The following is a 23,202-nucleotide window of genomic DNA, read 5'->3' as shown; positions in this document are numbered from 1 at the left end:
AACAAAACTGAAAAAACACCCCAGGTTTGTAGAAAAATATGAATTCTTAAAAAAAAAAATGATTAAGGAGTTTAAAAACCCTCAAAATAATGGCAGCAGCATTTGTAGCTTTAAGAAACAAACACCCTTAATGGCCACCGCTAAGCAATCACACAGTATTGCTAACTGTCATGCCTTGATTTCCATCAACAAAAGGCAGGGGGAGGGGCCAGGGGCTTTTCCAGTGCAGCTTTGGCCTTTGGCGAAGGACTCATTGGGGACAGGCTCAGCAACAACCACTGACCACTACTCACAGAAAAACAAACAAAAAAGAGGTAGAGCTGCTCTAAGAGATGCTTCAAAACAAATTTATTATGGTCCAATGTATTTCAGTCCAGAATCTTCAATATTCTTACACCTAAACAAGATCCTTTTGGGCCACAGTCATAGGGTCACAGTATATTGTTTTCAGGTTTATGACTCTTTTAAAAATTTAATTAACAGAATTTTCCTACATCTCTAAATCAGCATGCATAATTGCATCAAGTCAAATAGCTAAAGATATTTTTTCAGCACTGTCAGTCTCCCGTCATCTGTCATACATTTTTGCATGGGAACTGAGATGACAGAGAGAGACCCTCCTCCTGTCCCATCAGCAAAAGAATATTGGTTGGTGAATACATGAGACAAGGCCTCTTTGATGGCAGCCCCATGATTATGGAACAATCTCCCCAGGGAAGTGTGCTTGGTCCCATCATTCTCTATTGCCAAGAGGTAGCTGAAGAATTTTTTTTTAATTTAGGATAGTTTTTCTTTAGACACTTTTTAACGTATGAGTAATTTTTAATTGTACTTTTAATGTAATTTTATGTTTGCTTCTGTTTTATAGTGTAAGCTGCCTTGAACTCCTCTAGGTAGGAAGGCAGCTAATAAGTGTCTTAAATAAATAAATAAAATAAAAACATGCAGTGGAAAAATTGAGTACGGTGGTCATGAGAACAACTCTCAAGTGCAGTCACTGCAACAAAGCCGAAATGCTTTTTTCCTCCTCTTCCTGTGCTACCAAATGTGATGAGGCATATTAGCTGGGACACCAAAGAAATGACGTTCTGCACTCAATATGGAAGACCTTCCAGCAGTTATTTAGCATATAAAATACTCGGTAATCAGATACACTACAGCCTGTAAATCTTTTATCGTATTCACCAATATTTATTATTGATACATTTAATTGACCAGAACCCGCCCTCCCTCCATGTTTGATCAACAACCATGGTTGTATTTTAGATGTATTTTCAATTTTGGTTTTCATTTAATATTTCCAAATCATTCCATTTATTAAAAATTGTTAATATTTCTCTGTGACTTTATGAGACCGAAGTCTCCTTCTGTAGCCTTATTTATTGAAGTATACTGGAAGCCAGCAGATGCTATAATATACTGGAAATAGAAAGAAGACTACTTACTGGAAATAGTTCTCCAAAGGTTTACAGGGTTTATATTTCTGCAATTGGTTATTTCCCCAAAACATTTTCAAATGAACTTAGTTTTCCTGGCCAAATTTGAGACAGCTGAGCAGAATGAGTCAAATAATAATTCAGTGATGGTTTAATCAAAATGTAAACTTGCAACTCCTATTGATACTATCTGTGATATAGAATGGCTTAAAAAAACTTTAAAATCTCTTAATTCCCAATAGTACTGATGAATAAATTGCTCATATCCATGTGTCAGCCATTTAATCTCATCCCTCCCTTTCCAAATACTCAGCAGCAGGGGAAATTGTGGAAAATAGCTGTCAGATTGTGTAAGCAAGGAACACAAAAGAAGATCCCTTAGTTACCTAAGCCAAAACCCAGAAGTGGAGACTCACAGCTAAGGGACTCAGGAAAACATTCAATTCTATTTTCTTAATTGATTTAATACAAGTTATTTAAAGTGACCCAGTGCATATAATGTTTAATCAATTAGAGTAAGTTAATCTTTCTATAAAAGTCATACAAAAATTCATACAAAAATTAACACCCAATACTTGATGCAAAAAGGACATTTACACATAAGCAGTCACCAAAGACATAGTACAGTAAACAAGCGGACAAGGACAAACAATCTATTAGACTGAAAAGTCCATTCAAAGATTCTTGTCAATTTCCTATGTGTTTTTGATTAAATAGAATTCTTTCTTTTGTAGGTGCAATGAAATATATGAAGAATCTCCAAGTTGCGAAGGTAAGTATTCACAGGAGAACCCGTGCAATTCAAAACTAATGCTTTTCTTTCTCTTATTGTGTAGAAAACAACTCAGTAACAGATGCAGAGGAGTTAGCAGTGTTAGTCTGTAGTAGCAAAATCAAAAAGAGTCCAGTAGCACCTTTAAGACTAACCCACTTTATTGTAGCATAAGCTTTCGAGAATCACAGTTCACATGCATCTGACGAAGAGAACTGTGATCCTCGAAAGTTTATGCTACAATAAAGTGGGTTAGTCTTAAAGGTGCTACTGGACTCAGTAACAGTAGTCCTGCAGACCCGAGAAGGGACCAGTTTGTCAGGGCTTGTCGCTGCCGCCGCTGGGCGGGGTGGCTGGGCCAGCCCTGATGTCAGAGGGGCACCAGGGATGCTGCAGGACCCTGCTCTGTGGAAGGAGGGGCGGTATACATCACCCTGATTCCCTCTCAATCCACTCGCTGGCCTGCTCAACCTGGTCTGCTTACCCTCTGCGTCCTCCATCATCTCCTTCTCCCAGAACTCTCCTCCAAGCCTCCACTCTTGCGTTGCGCTGCGCTGCGCTGCGCTGCGCTGCGCTGCGCTGCGCTGCGCTGCGCTGCGCTGCGCTGCGCTGCGCTGCGCTGCGCTGCGCTGCGCTGCGCTGCGCTGCGCTGCGCTGCGCTGCGCTGCGCTGCGCTGCGCTGCTCACTCACACCCACCACCCCAGAGCTCTTCCCAGCCAGCTTTTATAGTTTCCTTTCTCTACCCCGCCCTCCTTCCAGGCTTGTTCCCTCTCCTGACTTGGCCCAGCTGTGCCTTCCCTCAGGTGTTTCCCTCCTATCACTAATCCCTTCTAGGCTTATTTGCCTTGCTGGCAGGGTGGGGTTGAGTGTGAGTCATCCCCAGCGAGGGTCTCCTTGGCCTTGCTCATGAGAAGCTGCCCCAGCCAGCTTCTGTGCTGCTGAGCTTGCCTGGCCTTGCTAGCGAGGAGCTGCCCCGGCCACCTTCTGGGCTGCCTGCTCCTTGATGCTGGGTGGGGCTATCCATCTCCTCCACCAGAATGTGTGTGGCAGCTCCACCTGGAGGGGTTTGGCTCCTAGCAACTCCTGAGCCAGGCTGCTGTCCTCTAGCCAGGGTGTGGCTCTGGGCTGTAGTGGCCGCTTCTCTTCCTTGGCTGGTAAGGGCTCTGTTTGGGCTGCTGCTGGGTCCCTATTCCCCCTGCCTTAGCCCTTTTCCTCTGGCCTGCTTAGTCCCCTCCCTTCCCCCTGGAGGGTGGGACTGGCTGGTCTCTCCCTGCTCCCTCCAGCCCTCTGAGGCTTTGGCCTTTCGCTCCTTCCCCCTGGAGTGGGCAGGTTCTGGACCTGGTTGCTGGCTGGGGTGGTAGGGCCACTGCCTCCCAGTTGCCTCCCACTGCTCCCTCCTGGCAAGTCTGGGGGCTGGGACGCAGACCCCGGACACAGTTATCCAAACGCTTGTTTCTAAAACAAAGCTTCATCAGGGGTTGTTAGACCTTGCTAACATGCATCAGGGCTGATGCTTGATTTCTCTTTGGCATCAGTAAAGGTGCATTTCTTCCACCTTTGTCTGTCCCCCCGCCCCAATCTTCATCTTTTCCCCTCATCCCTGGCAGCCTCTCCCCTATAGTCCAGTTGCGTGGTGCCAGCTGAGCCAGGCCCATTTGCATGGCGGCGAACCAGCAGGGACTTACGGGGGGGGGCGGGGGGAGAGCACTTCATTTTCCCGTTTCCTCTTTTCCACACAATTTCCACACATAAGCATTTCCACACAATTTCCGATCCTCAGGGATGGAAGTAAATGTGGCTCTTTTGGCTGATGGCGGTTGCAAATGTGGCTTTCCCTTATCTGCAGAGTGAATACTGCTGAGTTAGATATTCAAAAGATGCCATGATGAAGAAGACCCTCTGGCTGGTTACCACTCATGACACTTTAAAAGCTGGAAGTACCCATAACACTGATGCCTTCCAAGATCAAAAGCCTGGAATATCCTAACACCATGCAAGAGAGCATTGCTAACATCTCAATTAGGGGAGCAAGGGGCTGGATGATACATACGATTTCTTGTTTGTTTCTAGTGCCCAGAATGCATAGAAATCTAGGTTGTGCTCCCTGTTCACTCATTATTTCTACACTAGTGCTGATCTGAGTACTGGACAGTGGGAAATAAAACTGAGATAGGACCTCCTGCCTCATGCAATCAAGTCCCAGCGATAAATGCTGGCTCAAGTTAGATTTAAATCCCACATCTATCCCTAAGCACTCAGAGTAGATCACATAGATTTCTTATGTTCCCAAGGCGCTCCCAATCCAAATATATACACAGAAAATATGTAAACTGTGAATAATTACAGTTACCTGAAACATGTTTTCCTCTTCTTTCTACATTTTAGCAAGCAGATTCCTTGACTTACCTACCCTTCCCATTTAAGGGCAATATAAAGCTTCCCAGTTTACAACGTAACCTTTTCTTTAAACACTTTAATTTGTTAAGATGTTGAGCAAAATAAGTCCTTTTTTCCTGTGAAAACGTGTCTTTAAATTAAGGGACTTGCAAGCCTGAAGTCCTCCTAAAAAAGATGGGATGCAGACCAAGTCTGAAGCACAAGGGGGAGGTTGGAAAGGACACACTCAATGCCAAAAATGGAAGAAGAGAAATCTAATGAAGGCGGTGAGCCTTTTCCTTCCTAATGCTTCCATTTTAGGAGTAAAATTAGTTTATTAGAAAGTCGGTTTGCTAACTGTATTGTACAAAAACTTTGAAGGGAAATATTCTGACACATGCTTGGACTGCAGACTCTGGACTGCAGTTCAGCAAATAGTCTGACAGTTTCCTATATAAAAAAGCAAAATCTGGAGAAGCTGGTTACTGTTCCCATATGGCACTTTTAGAAGGAACACCATCCAACAAATATATTTGCTCTTAGAACAAGCGATTTTACAGCTCAGTCTTATCCCTCATTAAGGACCTACTTTCATATAAAGTATGATTCTTAACACACTCACACTTCCTTAGACCTTATCCTTCCACCTTGACTAAGGAGATTAGAAGACTGGTACTGGGCTACGCACAGTCCTATCACTGCACATCAAAAAGTACCTAATGGCTGCAGCAAGGAAACCTAGATCAAATACCCAATGTACAGCATGAGAACAACTTACTCTGCTGTCATACTTAAGGGTAGGATTACGTAAACTACAGAAGAAAGGAGGAGATGGGAAACAGTGGACACAAAGCAGAAAGGGAAGTATTTGTGTACACAACAAACAACTAACAGAGATCTTTAGGTATTTTTTATGCCTCTGAGTACAAACACTTACTCACTGCAGCCTGAAATGATATTGTAACATGACTGAACACTACAGATAGGAAAGCAAGTCTGGGGCACACAGGAAAGTATCTATTTATTGGCATAGGATGGAGGGAGGGTTTAGCTGCTGGCAGCCATGATATAATTGCATAACGGCATTTCCACACACAACTGCTGAGGGTCTGAATGTTGGTGACCTGCCCAGTAGCTATGAATGGTCATTGTTTATTACTGTTTCAATGTTATTAATGGGACACTAAGTAGCTAATAAAGGCAATTCTGATAAGACTGCACCATTGGCAATTTGACAGGAACACAGAACCAGGCTTGATTCCACTGGCTTCAAGGAGACTAATACCGCTTCTAGTTCCTGTCATTTCAGGGAACTGTGGGCTGCTTACAGTACTGCCACTGATGGCTCAGCTCTACTAGGTCTGTGCACTTAAAGATGGAATTGCCATTGCTAAACATATGACTTTCCCAACATAGCTAGCTCTTGCAATCATCAACCTGGCTTTTGTCGATTAAAAGTGGAAGTGGTTTCATGCAACTAAAAACTTCCTCTGTAAACCACTGGAAAGTAAAGCTATAGATTAGGAAAACAGGAATTCCCTATATGAAGCACTGTACTTACTGTTCAATTCGTGGAGACAGATATAGTTTGGGAAACACCTGAGTAGCTTCCGTATCCTCAAAACTGACGGAAAGAAGAGCAACATCTTCCCCAGGGTCTTCATTTGCATCCTAGAAATACACATACACAAAAGAAGACAGCTTCAGATTTATAGCAATCATAATAATGGGGAAGAGCCCAATGCCCTGTTCAGGATGTTTGCAGTCTGCAATTCTGACTCTTAAAAAAAATGTCTTTAGACAACTTGTTCAGCACAGAGGGCCACACTGGAAATATAGCATTAGCAGTGAGTAATTTGCATATTTTAGTTCCACGTGGTTGACATAAATTACATGTCATTGCCATGAACATGGCAGATGTCAAGTTACTGCTAGTGGGCATGTCACAATATTCTTATGCAGAAATTGCTCCCCTCAAAACTTGAGTCAGCTCGTTAAAAAAACCCTTGATAATTAGAAAAACAAGGGATTTTGGTTGATTTATACTTGCCTCATATTTTCCAATGCTGCAACATTTTTGTCATCACATTTTCAAACTGCTCTTTGCAACCATGAAGGTCAGATTGTTTTTAAAATGCAGGTGAAGGTTCTCAACAAGTCTAGGTGCTCAAAAGATCAGGCACTGACAATTATGTTCATGCTTGCTATATCTGACAATATAATTCTTTTTGTTGTTTTGGTCAGGTTTACAAAAGTAATTTCAGTGACAGAGCAGTCACAAGTAACTATGTAACAACATTCTACCTTTCTAATGTTAATGTCCTAGAGCAGTGATCCTCAATGCATGGGTCTAGACAATCAGATGTATTGTGAGCCTCTCTAAAGCTGCCATTTCTGTTGCTTTTTGGAAGGTCCATGATACTAGTGTGAATGCATAACTCTTGTGCTCTGGACTTTTTTCAGTCTGGTTTCATAGAACTGAGATACTTCTGGTGGCCGTAGCTGATGACCTTCATCTGAATGTAGACAAATGCTATGCCTCTTTGTTGCTCCTTCTGGATCTATCTGCAGCCTCTGATACAGTAGACCATGCCATCTTGCTGAGGCACTTGAGAGGCAGAAAAAGGTATCAGCATGTGTGCCTTAGACTGGTTTAAATCATCCCGCATAGAACAGATTCAAAGGGCTGCTGTTGGAGACCAGTTATCTTCAGGGTGGGAAATATGTTGTGGAGTTCTACAGGGCACACTCTTATCTTCCATGTTATTCAAGCTCTATGTAAAGCCTTTAGGATAAATAATTTATAGCTATGGAATTGGATGTCATCAATATGTAGAAAATATGCAACTCTATATCTTCACATCCAAATCCTCTGGTGGTGCACTAGTCTTGAGTCACGGCTTGACAGCTGTGGTCAAATGGCTGAAAGAAACAAACTGAAACTAAACCCAGACAAAATGAAAATGAATGTGAAAGAGGCCATCTTGAAGGACATTGTGCTCCTCACTTTCAATGGGGTTCAGTTAATCCTTGCAGACTTGGTTAAGAACTTAGCCATTATAGCAGATCCAGCACTGCAGATAGAGAAGCAAGATAATGCAGCTTTTTAAAAAAGCCTTCTTCCAACTCAATTTAACCTGGAAGATGGGCCTCCTACCTTGATACGGCTGATCTAGCCATGTAGTTAGAGTACTGAAATGCAATCTATATAGGTCTCCCCTTGAAGGCAATTCAGAGACTCCAGTTGGTGCAGAATGCTGCAGCTTGGTTATTAACAGGAGCTAAGAGAAGCATGCATATTACTCCCATTCTGCACCAGAGAAGATTCCCACTCTCCTGGTTTTTCACAAATTATGCAAAACTGAACTATTCAGGAGGACTTTTTTACACAGGTAAGACAGCTATACTGAAATGAAATAGTCCATAAAGATGTTCTGGTAAAGGGATAGGGCCTCTAGAATAGGGGTCCTCAATTTTTTTGAGCCTGCGGGCACCTTTCCTCCCACCTCCCACCAAGGCTCAGCCTGCTCCCACTTTGGGGGGCCTCCCCAAGTAGGCCTCCCCAAGTAGGTGCTCTTTTCTCCACTAATTCCACCTGGGGGAGGCTTGTCTTGCCAGGGGTGGCATTTTGCATGCAAAATGCCCCCCAACCCTCTGGGGCCCTTCTCCCACCTCTACTCCCACTCCCCACCAAGGCTCAGCCTGCTGCCACTTGGGGGGGGGGCATTTCATGGCCTCCCAAAGTAGGTGCTCTCAGCCCCCAAAGTCCACCCCCCACAGCCCCACACAAACCCAATTCCCCCCCAACAGCCACACACAGACTCAAATCCCGATTCCCCACATTAGCCCCTCACAGACCCAAATCCACCCCCAGCAACCCCACACCCATAACCCCAGGAACAGGTTGGCAAAGGCCAGCCCTCCCCCTTTGTTCCCTATGCTGGGAACTTCTAAACTCTCTTTCCCAGGACAATTCCGCACAGCCCAGGGGTGCCACAATGGTGGGCACACTTCTGAGTGCCAACTTGTCCCTGGGAAAGAGCACCTGACCTGACACACAGACAACCACCCCCTGACACCCCCACCACCTACAGAGAAGCCTGGCCAGCCTGCCGTACTGTTTCCTATGATGGGAACCAACTGCACATCAAAGAATAAAACACGAACAACACAAAATAATTTTTTTTAAAAATTATTTTCTCACTTTCAAAGTACAAGTAGGCAAAGCATTATGACACATTACACCAGCAGTCCCCCACACAGAAAAATAATAAGACTCACTTAACATCAGAGAATCACAAAAACACAATTCCTGTCAAAAACACTATTTCTTGAACAGCTTTAGGTTACACAGCAGGGGGGCACACCAAAGGGTATGCCAGAAGTATCTTACACAAAAATAACACAACTCACTTCACATTAAAGAATCACCCGAAAACACAATTGCTTTCAAAAACTATTTCTTTAACTGTTTTAGGTTACACAATAGGAGTGCACAACAGGGCATGAAAGCAGCGTACTACACAAAATAATACAGCCCACTTCACCTTTTTTGACAGCAATTGTATTTGAGTGATTCTTTAATGTGAAGTGAGTTGTGTTATTTTTGTGTAGTAGACTGCTTTTACGCCCTGTTGTGCCTTCCTACTGTGTAACCTAAAGCAGTTAAAGAAATAAAGTGCTTTTGACAGCAATTTTTTGGGGTGATTCTTTAATGTGAAGTGAGTTATGTTATTTTTGTGTAAGATACTGCTGCCATACCCTTTGGTGTGCCCCCCTGCTGTGTAACCTAAAGCTGTTCAAGAAATAAAGTGTTTTTGACCGGAATTGTGTTTTTGTGATTCTCTGATGTTAAGTGAGTTGTGTTATTTTTGTGAGGTGAAATGCTGGAATGCCCTTTGGTGTGCCCCCCTGCTGTGTAACGTAAAGCTGTTCAAGAAATAAAGTGTTTTTGACAGGAATTGTGTTTTTGTGATTCTCTGATCTTAAGTGAGTCATGTTATTTTTCTGTGGGGGGGACTGCTGGTGTAATGTGTCATAATGCTTTGCCTACTTGTACTTTGAAAGTGAGAACTGTTTTTTAAAAAACTTTGCGTTGTTCGTGTTTTATTCTTTGTTGTCCAGTTGGTTCCCATCATAGAGAACAATGGGGCTGGCCGGCCAACCATCTCTGTAGGTGGTGGGGGAATTTGAGGGAGGGTGTCTGTGGTTCAGGTGCTCTTTCACAGGGACAAGCTGGCACTCAGAAGTGTGTCCACCATTGTGGCATCCCTGGGCTGTGCACATTTGCTCTGGAAAACAGAGTGTTATAGTTCACAGCATAGGAAACAAAGGGAGAAGGCTGCCCAGCCGGTTCCTGGGATTGTGTGGGGCTGCTGGGGCTGGATTTGGGCCCGTGAGGAGCTACTGTGGGGATTTGGATCTGTGTGTGGCAGCTGGGGGAGAATTGGGTATGTGTGGGGCTGTAGGGGTGAACTTTGGGGGCTGAGAGCACCTACTTTGGGAGGCCATGAAATGCCCCCCCCAAGTGGGAGCAGGCTGAGCCTTGGGGCTGAGCCTTGGTGGGAGGTGGGAGGAAAGGTAGGAGAAGGGCCCCTGAAGGTTGGAGGCATTTTGCATGCAAAATTCCACCCCTGGCAAGACAAGCCTGTTATTTCCCAGCTGGAAATAGTGGAGAAAGGGGAGGAAGAGCACCTACTTTGGGAGGCCCCCCAAGTGGGAGCAGGCTGAGCCTTGGTGGGGGGTGGGAGGAAAGGTAGGAGAAGGGCCCCTGAGGGTTGGGGGCATTTTGCATGCAAAATGCCCCCCCTAGAAAGACAAGCCTGCCTCTTCATTTTTCCCCCATAGGAAACATGGAGATCAGCAGCAGCATCCACAACGTAAGAGATCAGCAGCAGCAAGCAAAAACCTTTCCCTTTTAGGCGAGGATTGGGGGACCTGTTTTGGGGGGCCGTAACTTGGCCCCTCAAAGTCCAATCTTTCTGAAACTTGGGAGGTTGTTAGAGGGGAGCTAGAGGAAGGTTCCCACCAAGTGTGGCTTGATTTGGTGGGAAAATGCCTCCCCCAGGCTTCCGGGAAGCCTGGGAGAGGCTTTTTCCCATTGAAATGCATTACTAAAACAAGCTGAAATACCGAAACGTTTCGGAAATCGCTGTTTCGGATTACCCGAAACGTTTCGGATTTTCTGAAACGTTTCGGGAAAACCCAAACAACCCAAAACAGCTTGTTTCGGATTTTTTTCGGGTATCATATACCCGAATTGCACACCCCTAGTTATGACATTAAGTATTGACAAGTCCACTTTTGTTATATCTCATTTAAATGTTATCTGCAGAACATTTTTACTGCAGTTTGGGTCTCTACTTGAAATTTAACCCATGACCACAGTAATGAAACTCATGTCTATGAAATAAGTTTTGAAAAGCTGGGAGAAATCAAGAGATACATACTTGTTCAAATCAAATATGTTTTTAAAAAGGGAAAGAAAGACAATACAGAACACAAGTTCTTCAAAGACTATGCTGCTATCACATTAACCAAGTTGCTGGAGTGGTATGTGGGGAGTGTGAGAGAGAGGCTTAGTACATCTCAGCTCTGATTTATGTGCAGGCTAGGATATGCAGGCTGAGAATGAAGTCAGCAGTATTGCTGGCCAAGTTTGGAGGCCAAAATTCTGGTAGCTACTTGTTTGTAGCAAATTGCACTGGAATTGTTTATTTGAAAATAAATAAAGCTTTTTAAAAATTCATTTGTTCATGTCTTGGGGGTTTCTTTTGGTCTTCGTTGTTAGGCTTAAACATAGGGTTGTCAGGTACCAGTTGGAAAATTCCGGGAGATTTGGGGGGTGGAATCTGGAGGGGGCAGGTTTTGGGGAGGGACCTCAGTGGGGTATAATGCCATAGAGTCCACCCTCCAAAGCAGCCATTTTCTCCAGAGGAATTGATCTCTGTGGTCTGGAGACCAGTTGTAATTCTGGGAGATCTCCAGCCACCACCTGGAGGCTGGCAACCCCAAAACATACACGTACACAAACCAGGTGAAGCATACACAACGACTCTGGAGCTATGAAGGGCATGAAGAGATGGAACTGGTCCAACTGAAGCAGTAAAAGATTATGCTGCTTCCTTTTCTGCCAATCTACTAGATCATTCCTATTTCAAACAACGGCCAAATATTTCTGGCAAGACAACAAGCAGGGCATGGAGGTAAGAGTCCTTTCTTATTGTTTGTCTCTGAGCAATTGGTATTCAGAGGTAACAATGCTTCTGTACAAGGCACACATCATAAAATTTGCCTTATACTGTGCAAAACTATTGGTCTCTGTAATCTTCTTTCCCCTTTCTACTCTGAATGGAAGTATCTCTTCAGAGTCTCAGGCACAGGTCAGTACCAGTTCTGTTATATGTGAGCTTTTTTACTGGAGGTGCTGCAGCCCAAAACTGTCATATTCTGCCCTTCCGCTATGTTCTGTCATATGGAGGAGCAATCACACGTTGTACCCACTTTTATTCATTAACCACCATTCCCAGAAAAGCACTTACATAATTTACACAAAGATTAATTTTAAAAATCAAGATTTGCCCCCCTCCTCTTATCTAGTTTATGTAGTAAAATTCTCCCATGCTATATTCAGTAGCACTTTTTAAACAAAATGCCAGTTTGCATTCATTCTAGTGATATAAAGTTCAGAATATCCTTTACGATCTATTTTTTATTTGACCAGTTAAATCAGCAAACAATAGACGAGCCTTAAAAGAAATAATGAATTCCTGGCAACTATTAATACCTACAACACATTCAAAGCACAAAACATAAAGGCATTGTTTTCTTACATTCTACTACCCACTGTAACTGAAAACTGGGAACTTACTGGAAGTGAGGATTTATTATGAGTCACAGTGTTAATAGCCTGTCCAACCAAAACATCTGCTCTACACTGTTACAACTGCTATAATTCATTTCCTCTTTTATCTGGAATATAACCAAGTGTATGTTCTTGTTCTTTTAAAACCAGAATTTGAAAGATCAGGTATTAACTCAAGAAAATATCTTGATTTCTCAAATCTTTACAAAACAGAATTTTTGTATTACATTTCTGGAATTATGAACAATAGCTTGTAACTGCAACAACTATATTATATGATGTTGCATGATTCTGGCTTGGAATTTAGCACAGCTCTGCATATTTATTATCCAAACAATTCAAACAGACTGAGAAATTTCACAGTCTTCCTCCTTTATTTCCTCATTATGAAAATTTCTATTTTCATGCAAGCGGACAGCATTGGAGATAGCTTTGTTATTCTGGTGGTATTAGAAACCAAGATATATTAATCCTAAACTGGAATACTCAGAATCCTAATCAGGGCTATTCAGTGGAGCTTACTTCCAGTTGAAAGTGTTGAACAAGGATAAAGAACAAAGATTCTCCTCATTTTCTTCTCCCCAACAGTCACTTCTGCCCCTGGGAAAGTTGATTCCCTCCACTGATGGAAGGGACATCCCAGTGCATCCCAGTGACGTGAGTGGCTGTTACTCCACAACTCTGAGAATTAACTTTCCAGAGTTGGAAGAAACTGCAAGGGAAAAGTAGGGAAGATCCACAACTGCCTTTCACTGATGGATCATTAGATTCAAACCCACATTATTCAATTATTTCAATACATTTCTATCATATCTTTCAGAAAGTTAATTAATTTAATTTCTTTAATTTAAAGAAATTCAAGGTGGATTATACAGTGCAAGCGAATACAATATAATCAACAGCTAAGACATTAACTGAGCAAAATACAATATGATCTTCAGTTAGGTCATTCAATGAACAGATGCAACAGGGTATGGTAGCAGAAAATTTGAAAAGAAGCATAAAGCTGAAACACAGAGATGAATCCTTTCTGAAACAAAGTTTAACTAGTTAATATGGCATCTATTAGCAACATGGAAACTATCCAGTAGGAACATAACTAGGGATGTACACTTTGGATTTCTGATTTGGGGAAAATGCCTGAATTGGACCCGATCCATAAGGATTCAGGGTTCCCAAATTGGGGCCGGTATGCTGGCTCTGATTCAGAAACCCAGAATTAAAGCTTCCTGAAGCGATTCAGATCATTTTGGGGCCTTTTAAACCACTCCGCTTACCTGAGCCTTTCCGGAGGTGGAGGGCAAGGTGGCGGCAAGGGTGGTGGAGGCACTGGCTCCAGCCTTCCCCGCTGTCCACTGTGGAGGTGACGGCAGCACGGGTGGTGGAGGTGCTGGCTCTAGGCCTTCCTGCCTCCCAGCTGGCCGGCACGGCAGCGGAGGCAGCAGCTGTGGCAGCGCACCCTCCCACCGCCCAGCTGGGCTTCCCTCCCGTCCCGAGAGGTAAGTATGGTGGGGAGGACTAAGTGGGGTGGGGAGTGGGGGGACTGGGACAATGCTTCCTCCCCTCACTTAGGTATGCTCCAAATCTTTACGGAGCACACAGAAGCGATTTAAAGACCCGAATCCCGAAGTGGCTTGCTTCTTTGGGGTTTGAGTTATTTCCCCAGTGTACACCCCTAAACATAACTACATCAGCAGACAGTCCAAAAGCATAGTCTAGGGGTGTGCAATCTGGGAACCCAGATCCAGACCTCCAGACATAGCTAGGAAATGTGGCTTCGGCTTCAGCCTCTGGCTGGCTCCTTCTCCCACTTTTTTCCCCAAGAGGTGAAGGGGAGTGATGCAGAAGCAAAAGGAAGGATGAGTGAGTGGTCAATCCATGCAGAAGCTCTCATTGTCTGACTAGCTTCTGTAAGTAACACTAACAATAGTGTCAATTCAGTTTGGTTTGAGTGGAATTCTCTGTTTTGACATAATTCTCTAGTTTGATGTTGGTCCTCTTGATTCACTTTGGAGGATTCCATCCATTCCCTTGCTTCAGTTTGGTTCTCTTGGGCCTCCTCTTTCATTTGAGAGTGTGCCTTGCCCCTGTGTGTTTCTGCCTGAGAGCCTGCTTGGAAATATTTCCCCCATAAGAAACAATGGAGAGTGTCTGGGCAGCTTGTCCATGGGGTACATGGGTTTGGCACGGGGTGAGTGGGTGGGACTTCAGTTTAGTTCTGCTGAGCTTTCTCTGGGTTTAGGTTGCAATTGAGAGTATGCCTTTGGCCACTGGCAGACTTGCCGCTGTGTGTTTCTGGCCTGAAAGCCCGCTTGGAAATATATCCCCATAGGAAACAATGGAGATTGACTGGGAGAGCCTTCTTCAGGGGCCCAGAGATTGGACCCCAGGATCCAATCTTCCTGAAACTTGGGGGGCCTTTAGAGGACAGTCAGGAGTACGTTCCCTACAAATTTTCTGGAGTTTGCTCAAAAAAATGACCCCCCCCCGCCTTCAGCCCCTCAGATAGCCTTCAGATAGTTTCCCCCATAAAGAATAATGGCAGAATAAATTTGGGATTCTCTGATCTGTCTTAAATGGATCGGAGAATCTTTCCTGGACTTCAGGATTCTTTTTTGAGATCCCTGAAACCCAAAGAACAAAACAGTATTTTAATTGTTAACAGTTAATTCTCTTCATAGAAATATCATTTAGAAGAGAAAGATAAATACTATAAACAATTTAAATGTATTAAACAGTGCTAGTTAGCCAGCATGGTGTACTGGTTAGTGCGTTGAGGATCTGGGAGACCTGGGTTGGATCCCCCTCTGCCATGGAAGCTGGCTGGCTGACCTGGAGCCAGTCACGCACTCTCAGCCTAACCTACCTCATAGGGTTGTTGTGAGGATAAAATGGATGAGAGGAGAATGATGTAAGCTGCTTTGAGTCCCCACTGGGGAGAAAGGTGGGGTATAAATAAATAAATATCTACTCAATAATAAGATTTATAGCAGCCTGAACTTGTTAGAGCTTGGGAGCTAAACAGGGTCTGCGATGGTCAATACTTGAATGGAAGACCACCAAGGAAGACCTGGCCTGATATGTGGAGGAACAGAATGGCATAACACCTCTGCAGATTTCTTGCCTTCAGCCGTCCATACTTGGGATCAACATGAGTTGGCTGTGATATGACGGCACATTCTTCTTGCCGATGTGGGGATTCAGGGGACAGCACTGCAGTGGCTGGTCTCCTTTCTCCACGATCGGGGACAGAGGGTGGCGCTCGGGGAGAGGGTGTCATCTCGTAGGCCACTGGTTTGTGGTGTGCCACAGGGAGCGATACTCTCTCCATTATTATTTAATATCTATATGCGCCCCCTCGCCCAGCTGGTGCGGAGTTTCGGGCTTGGGTGTCACCAATACGCGGATGACACCCAGCTTTATCTGTTGTTGGACGGGCAGCCTGGATCGGCCCCTGATGCCCTGGAGCGTGCTTTTGAGGCTGTGGCTGGTTGGTTGAGACAAAGTCGGCTGAAATTGAATCCCACGAAGACGGAGGTCCTGTATGTGGGTCGTGGGGAGATGGCTTTGGGACCCCAGCTTCCTACACTTGATGGGGCAGCACTTACACTGGCCCCGAGGGTTAGGAGCCTGGGGGTGATTCTGGATTCCTCCTTGAAGATGGAGGACCAGATCACTGCAGTTGCCAGGTCTTCCTTTTATTATCTTCGGCAGGCCAGGCAGCTTGCCCCTTATTTGTCTCCCCGTGACATGACTACAGTGGTCCAAGCAATGGTCACCTCTAGGTTGGATTACTGTAACGCGCTCTACGCTGGGCTTCCCATGGGCCTGATCCGGCGGTTACAGCTGGTACAGAATGCAGCAGCGCGGGTCATTGCTGGAGCACCGGTGTGGGAGCATATTACACCGGTGCTACGCCAGCTGCATTGGCTGCCAGTGGAGTACCGAATCAGGTTCAAGGTTTTGGTGTTAACCTACAAAGCCCTACGCGGACTGGGACCGACGTATCTGAGGGACCGTCTCTCACCATATGAGCCCCGGAGGACTCTCCGCTCTGGAGGAAAACATCTTTTAAGTGTCCCTGGCCCTAGGGAGGCCCGCCTGGCGTCAACCAGGGCCAGGGCCTTTTCAGTCCTGGCCCCGACCTGGTGGAATGCTCTGTCTTGCGAGACAAGGGCCCGGCAAGATTTGCTTGCATTTCGCCGGGCCTGTAAGACAGAGCTATTCCGCAAGGCATATGGCTAACGCCGGGCAGTGCCCGCCCCCCCCCCCATGAAGGGGGGGTTAAACCATCACCCCTGTGCAAACACAGAGGCATGTATGAACCACTGGGCAGCATGAATTGTTATATTTAATGTTTTTAAATGTTTTTAAATGTATTATTTAATGTTTTTAAATGTTTTTAAACATGTTTGTATTTGTTATCCGCCCTGAGCCTGCGAAAGCAGGGAGGGCGGAATATAAATATAATAAATTAAATTAAAATTAAATTCTTCAATAAGATTTATGCTCTCTTACAAAGAATAGTAGGAAAACATATTTCTTCTTCCCCTTGTACCCCTGCAAGGGATACACAATACACTTTCCTCAGAAACATTCTGAGTCAGGCTGATAGACACAGCTGATGGACTAGAGTTGCCAACCTCCAGGTGGGGCCTGAAGATCCTCCAGAATTACATTAGATCCTAAGACTACAGAGAATAGCTGCCCTGGAGGAAATTACAGCTTGGAGGGGTGGATTCTATTTCCCAAGCTAGAGTTGGAAACCCTATCAGGGAATTCTGTGCTTCAGCACGTTAAGATAGGGCCTTCCCCCATGCTCCATTTACCTGACCTGAAACAGCACCAGGGAGACCCTATTTCAACCATCAGAGAAACTTAAAATGTATTGACAGGCTACATGTCAAGGTTCCCCTGTGGAGCAAACAGAGACTGTCTTGGGCTGTTTTGAGAAAACAGTGCATAAGGAAAGATCTAAGCCCCATCTTCCTCCAATTAATATCCAAATTGGGCTGGTGCATGGCGGGGGGAGAGCACAGAACTCCCAGACCATAACTGGAGACCTGACCCAAGGACAAGTGCAGGAAATGAAATAAGTAGATGTGAATGAAAAAATGTCTCACTCCTGCACTTGATTCCGTGCTCAGTAAAAATCTAGTCTGCATACTACTAAATTATACATTAAATAAATGCTAACACTAAACCTCCTCTCTCCTGTACATCTCATGCGTAAAAGTAAAATGATTCTCACCGTAGCTGTTGTCATCTTTACACAACAACTTCCTTACTTAGTTTGAAAGAATTTTCCTTCAGAGACTCTAGGTACTTTCTGGAGGTTGAGGCATACAGGCAAATGTAGCATTATTGAGAGCAATAATCAAGCCTTGTCCAAAGGCAATTGTTATTTGTTATTGGGAAGTAGGCAAGTGCTTATCTGCAAAACTTGAGTTACGGTGGTCCCTCTACACAATTAACATCCAGATCGTAAATATTTTAATCCAATTTAGACATGTCTACTTGTTTATATTTTTACTCTAGCCACTGTCTTTTAAATTTTTTAAATAGGAGTTTAAAAGATGCTTGTCTCAGGAGAAAAGTGTGAGCTATTACTGTTAAAAAAGCAGACAAAGATCTCTCTCAAGTGAATTATATAGACTTTCTTGGGACAATCTGATTACATGGAAGTAAGTTCTATTTGAATCAATGGGACTTAGACTGAATTCACACATACTGCTTAAAGCATTATTCAGTCCTTCTGTCACTGGTGTGTATATGTGAAAATGTAAAAGGTGGGTTAGTTTGAAATCAAATTCAAACTAAAGGACTTTTAGTTTTAATAAGCAACTCATGGTAGGTTTGCAATTTTCCCTGTAGGATGTAACCCCATTCTCCCCCCGCCCTTTTTTTTTTACCCCAATGGTACCAAAAATACATATACATTGAAAACCATATTCTCAAAGGATTTTTTAGTATTTCAGCACAAAAAGAGCTGAATTTATTCATTGGGCATTATTTAAAAGAGAAAGAAGCAAGAAGCAAAAAAAAGGCATACATCAATAAAAGATGTAATTTTGTTTGGTTTCATTTTTCAACACATAGTTACACTTTGTACAGGACCCTCAAATCTCAGTGCACCCTTGTTTGATCTTTTCTGCTCTAGATTTATCCCTCTTGTCTGTATGACAACTGCCTGGAGTTTTTCACTGTCTCTCCCCTTGTTATTTACTCTTAGACAGAGAGCTGCTGAGAAAACTGAGTTGTCTGGAGAGGCATGTTTGAGTGGCTTTCACATAGGTGTGTGTGTGTTTTCCTTGACACCAGCTGCTCCTCATTCACAACAGTCCGTAGTAATTTCTTTAACTCTATGATATCTATTATCACATAATGTGTAGTTTATTCCTTTGATATAAGTTGGGGGAAAGGAAATGTTTGTTTATGTATATAAACCTTTATTCTGTTTTTGAAGGAGTTATAGGAATAACTGAAAAGGTGATGGTGGGGGGGGGGGAGAACTATGTGGGAAAAGTCTTACAGCACAATCAAATGAAGTCAACCTCTTGGGAAGTCCCACTCGCAGAAGCAGAAAAGAGGCGCAATTTCACTTACTCTTTCCTCCTCATTGCAACCAACCCCACACCTTTTTGTTAGCATGTCCTCAGCCCTTGGTGCCATCATTTTGAATTCACAGAGCATCATAGGGACAGAGTGGGAAGAATGCACTTCTACCACTGCCTTACTCTGTCAGGGCTTTAAAAACAATCCATTAAATTTCCAAAAGCAATGCAGTACAGAGAAAAAATAGATAGGATCCTTTGTTTTAGTTTGGAATTCTCAAGAAGTGGCAGCAGCATGTTTAAGTTGGTTCTAAGTCATTAAACCAGGGATCCTCAATGTGGAGCCCATGGACACCATAGCACCCAGGCACACCTTTCCTGGAGCCTGCCAACTGTTTTTAGGAAGTGGCCAGGGCCAGGTGACTTTTTGCCAGCAGGTTTCTGATTAGCCATTGGAGATACAATTGGTTATGCAAATTTTTAAGAAGTTGCCTCAGTAGCAGTTGCCACCACAGCACAAAGATCTTCACTATATGACAGAAGATAAAACGTTTGTATGTAAGAAAATATTTTTAAACAGTAATCTCATTTTAAAGACTCCCTGTTAAACAGAGCTTCTGCCTAAAATGTCGAAGATTTCATATTTGAGTTATGCATGACCTTGGTCCCTGAGGTTTTGTGGCAGACAGTACCTCTCGCAGCAGTCATTTTGTGGTTGTGTCCACAACCCAGTGTCAGAATTCCAAGGGTGCCTGTAGGCTCAAAAAAGTTGGGGATCCCTGCATTAATCTTATGCAAAAACATGGAAACTTGGAATACGTTTTAAGAGAATATCTGATATATTCCATACTAAGTGTTTAAAATATATTTATTTAAACTATTATTTCAAGTCCTGTTGCAAAAAGATCCAACCAAGAATAGAAATACAAGTGTACCATCTTCTCATCTCTTACCCAAAATATCCTCACTAACCAAATAAAGAGCCAGTACAAGTAATTCCCAATTAATCACAGCAATCCTGAGAGGGGGGACTGGAAGAGCTCAGGGAGCCAACTAAGTGATACACTTGTGTATCCTGAACTTACACCAGCATAACCCTCCTTATGCTGCCGCAGCTCCCACCAGTTCCCAGTGGCAACAGCTGGATACCAATGTAACTGCAACGTAAGTCCCTGTACCAGCATCCGAAGGGGCAGGCTGGGGGGAGGGGTGTGACTTAGTTGGCTCCCTAAGCAATTTCACAACTTTCTTTAGTAAAAATTATCATTATAAATACAAACTGGTCAATAAAAATCACTAAACAAACTACATACCTCTTACGTGGAGGTGATACTCATTTCTATCACCAATGTTCAGAGAATCCTGCAATGATGGATATCACATTATTTCATCCCCCAAAACTTGATAAACAACCTCCCCCCACAACACACACACTTTTCTGGCTGTTCCTTGAAATAAGCCTGTTTAAATCCATAAACCCAGTGGGCAAATCCTATCTACTTTATTTATCACACCCTCTAAATAAAATATCATTGTCTAGTTTAAACAATTTTTAAATATATCACAGAATTGTAATTTGACTCATCTCTTCTGGTTTAACTCTTTCCCAGTATTTTACAAATGGACACCATCTTTGTGCAAGAACTACCTGTGGGCACCTTTTGCTCCTATTTGGTTGTTTACTTTATCCATAATCATACTGAGACACCACTTCTTAAGTCACATAGTAATAGGTGATGTATTGGATTGTGTGCAATATTTTGTGATTTGTAGTCTTGCTGCTGTTACCATGTCTCTCAAAACGTATCCATGCTTTTTTCCCATAAAGGTTCTTCCATTTGAAATAAGGCTATTATCTGTTAGCCCAGAGTGCTTAATGCTGCCAGTTATTATACAGATTAGTATATTAATTAAAGGGAACTGAAGGCATGTGAATTCTGGATAAAGGTCTTAGCTGCTTTTTACATTCTGCTATGGTAGCAACATTACAAAGACTTTTACCAGATTAGAACACAACTGGAGAGGGATGGATTCTCTATGGCTATTCTTGCTGGGTTATGCAAGTAGGGCAACTAGAAACTGGAGTGTTGATTTGGCTATAAGTCTTTGAGTGAGTAAAAGAATAATTGGCAAAATGAGAACAGGCAAGGTGCACTGCTGGAAGTAAGGACTGCCTAGCATTCTCTGTACTCCCCAAGCAACTCTTACATTCAGTGCCAAAAGCCCCAGCCTCTTACCCCCAAATTTAGGATACTATGGAGCCAGCTTCCTCCTCTTCATGCAGCTTCACAGGCCAATTTACATTGTACTTTGAGTATAAAGTGCTTAAAATTGTCAGACACTATATAGCACTTGAAAATAAAACACACACCTCACCCACAGGACTACAATCTAGATGTCAAACAAGACAAATTAGGAAGGAAAGAAAATCAAAGAGAAGGAAGTCCGTAAGTGAAAGCTAATGTAAACAGAGGCATCCTTTGCTATAGCACCACCCAACAGAACTCAGGAAACCATTCCAGTTACTAGCTTCCCTCCTCTGTATTAGGGGAAGGGCTGAAGCACAGTGATAGAGTATCTGCTTTGCATGCAGAATATTCCAAGTTCATTTCCCAGCATCTCCAGATAAAAGGCACGGGAGCAGATGATGTGAAAGGCCTCTACCTGAGACTCTGGAGAACTTCTGCTAAAGTAAACAATACTAACCTTGATAGAACAACAGTCTGACTCAGTACAAGGCAGCAGCATGTGTCATGTGTCCACTTGTGGACATCCAATTTTCTAGTTTAGCCATAACACCTAATTCTACTTTGCTTCAACAGTTTAAGATTTCACTGTTATAGAGACAATCATAGGGCAAGTCCACAGTATCAGATCTCCAGCCCATTACCAGCTTAGATTGTTAGCTTTCAGGAGAGGTAAAATGTTCACATTGTGCAAGTCAAGCCCAATCTATTGCGAAGTTCTTCTATACAAGGCATATTAAAATGAATGACAGCTGACAAAAACCTTGTGAAGGAGAGCTTCCTGGTAGATTTTACCCATTATTCCTATTTTATATGAACACCTGCATTCTTTCTCTTAGGCTTTAAAGACAAGGCAATTAAACCATTACTTACACTAGAAATGTTGTATTGGGTAAGTGTCCACTGGATAAATGGGATTAAAAAGTATTTTTAAAGAGAACATTGTTTCATCAGATTGCCAAAATAATACTGAAATGTGACATGCTGACAATACTATCTTAGAGTCACGCCTTTCAAAGCCCACTGATTTCAATGGACTTAGCAGAGTATAACTTTGCTTAGGAAGGTGCTGCAAGTTACTGTAACCAAAGGCATATTGTTAGACGAAGAGTATAAAACCAAAGCTGACTGGGGCATAGCTGAAAAATATATTCCATGCTTACCAGCTGCATGATTGTGTCAATACCCTGCTTATGCTCTTCCAGTTTCAACCTGGATACTGTCCCCGGATATGCCGAAGAACTCATGACTGATGTGGTCCAGTTTTATTCCTCACATCTTTCCTGCCCCCATCATCAGAAATTTGCCTTTACCCAATTCCAACGTATTATAGATCTGTAATTTTACTATTATTTTCAAAAGTTTTGTCTGTGCCTTTAAACACACACACACACACACACACAGAAAATCGACAAGCTGACCATAGGCTTTCGAGCTTGTCCATGGGAATGTATATTTGCAGCATGGTACGGTAAGAGATCTAGGCCTCCATATCATGAGGGAACCTCGCTAAGAATGATCAAGTTTGCTGTCATATGTCCACATTTGGCCAGTAGGGAATATTTCAGCATATTTCAGTTACTCAACAAGACTCCTAAATCTATACTGTGTAGGTATGAATAAACTTTGAAGTATTATTATTTATTAAGTAATGACACTGCACTTTAAAGGAAAAGATAAATGCTTGCCTGAGGAGTCTGTAGTCTTAATGTGACATTATATTTAACATAGGGAATCTAAAGAATTCTGCAACATAAGGCTTGACCCATGAAGCACTAGTAACAAGAATTACTATTTAGTAATCATTCACAAATGTTTCATTATTCAAAGATGTTGTATATTTTCTATACATACTCGATTCATTTTAAGTTCTTAAAAAGCCATTTTGAGTTTTTTATACCATCTTCATGATGTATTTTCTGCCACAATCTCCTCTGGTAGGATTTTAAGAGT

The 23,202-nt window shown here is 43.0% G+C and overlaps 1 protein-coding gene across 4 annotated transcripts in view; it reads right to left on the bottom strand.

Annotated features, from left to right (window-relative positions):
• Positions 1-23,202, bottom strand: part of BABAM2 (BRISC and BRCA1 A complex member 2) — a 232,233-nt gene that overhangs the window by 146,366 nt on the left and 62,665 nt on the right. For all 4 annotated transcript variants that reach the window (XM_054992039.1, XM_054992068.1, XM_054992059.1 and 1 more), the window contains exon 7: positions 6,147-6,256. In XM_054992039.1, coding sequence (XP_054848014.1) covers positions 6,147-6,256 — 110 coding nt within the window. The remainder of the gene's footprint in view (positions 1-6,146; positions 6,257-23,202) is intronic.

Source organism: Eublepharis macularius, chromosome 1 (genome assembly GCF_028583425.1).
Source record: "Eublepharis macularius isolate TG4126 chromosome 1, MPM_Emac_v1.0, whole genome shotgun sequence".
NCBI classification, from domain to species: domain Eukaryota; kingdom Metazoa; phylum Chordata; class Lepidosauria; order Squamata; family Eublepharidae; genus Eublepharis; species Eublepharis macularius.
Note: the sequence above shows the minus strand (reverse complement) of the source record. Positions and strands in the feature narration are given on the sequence as shown.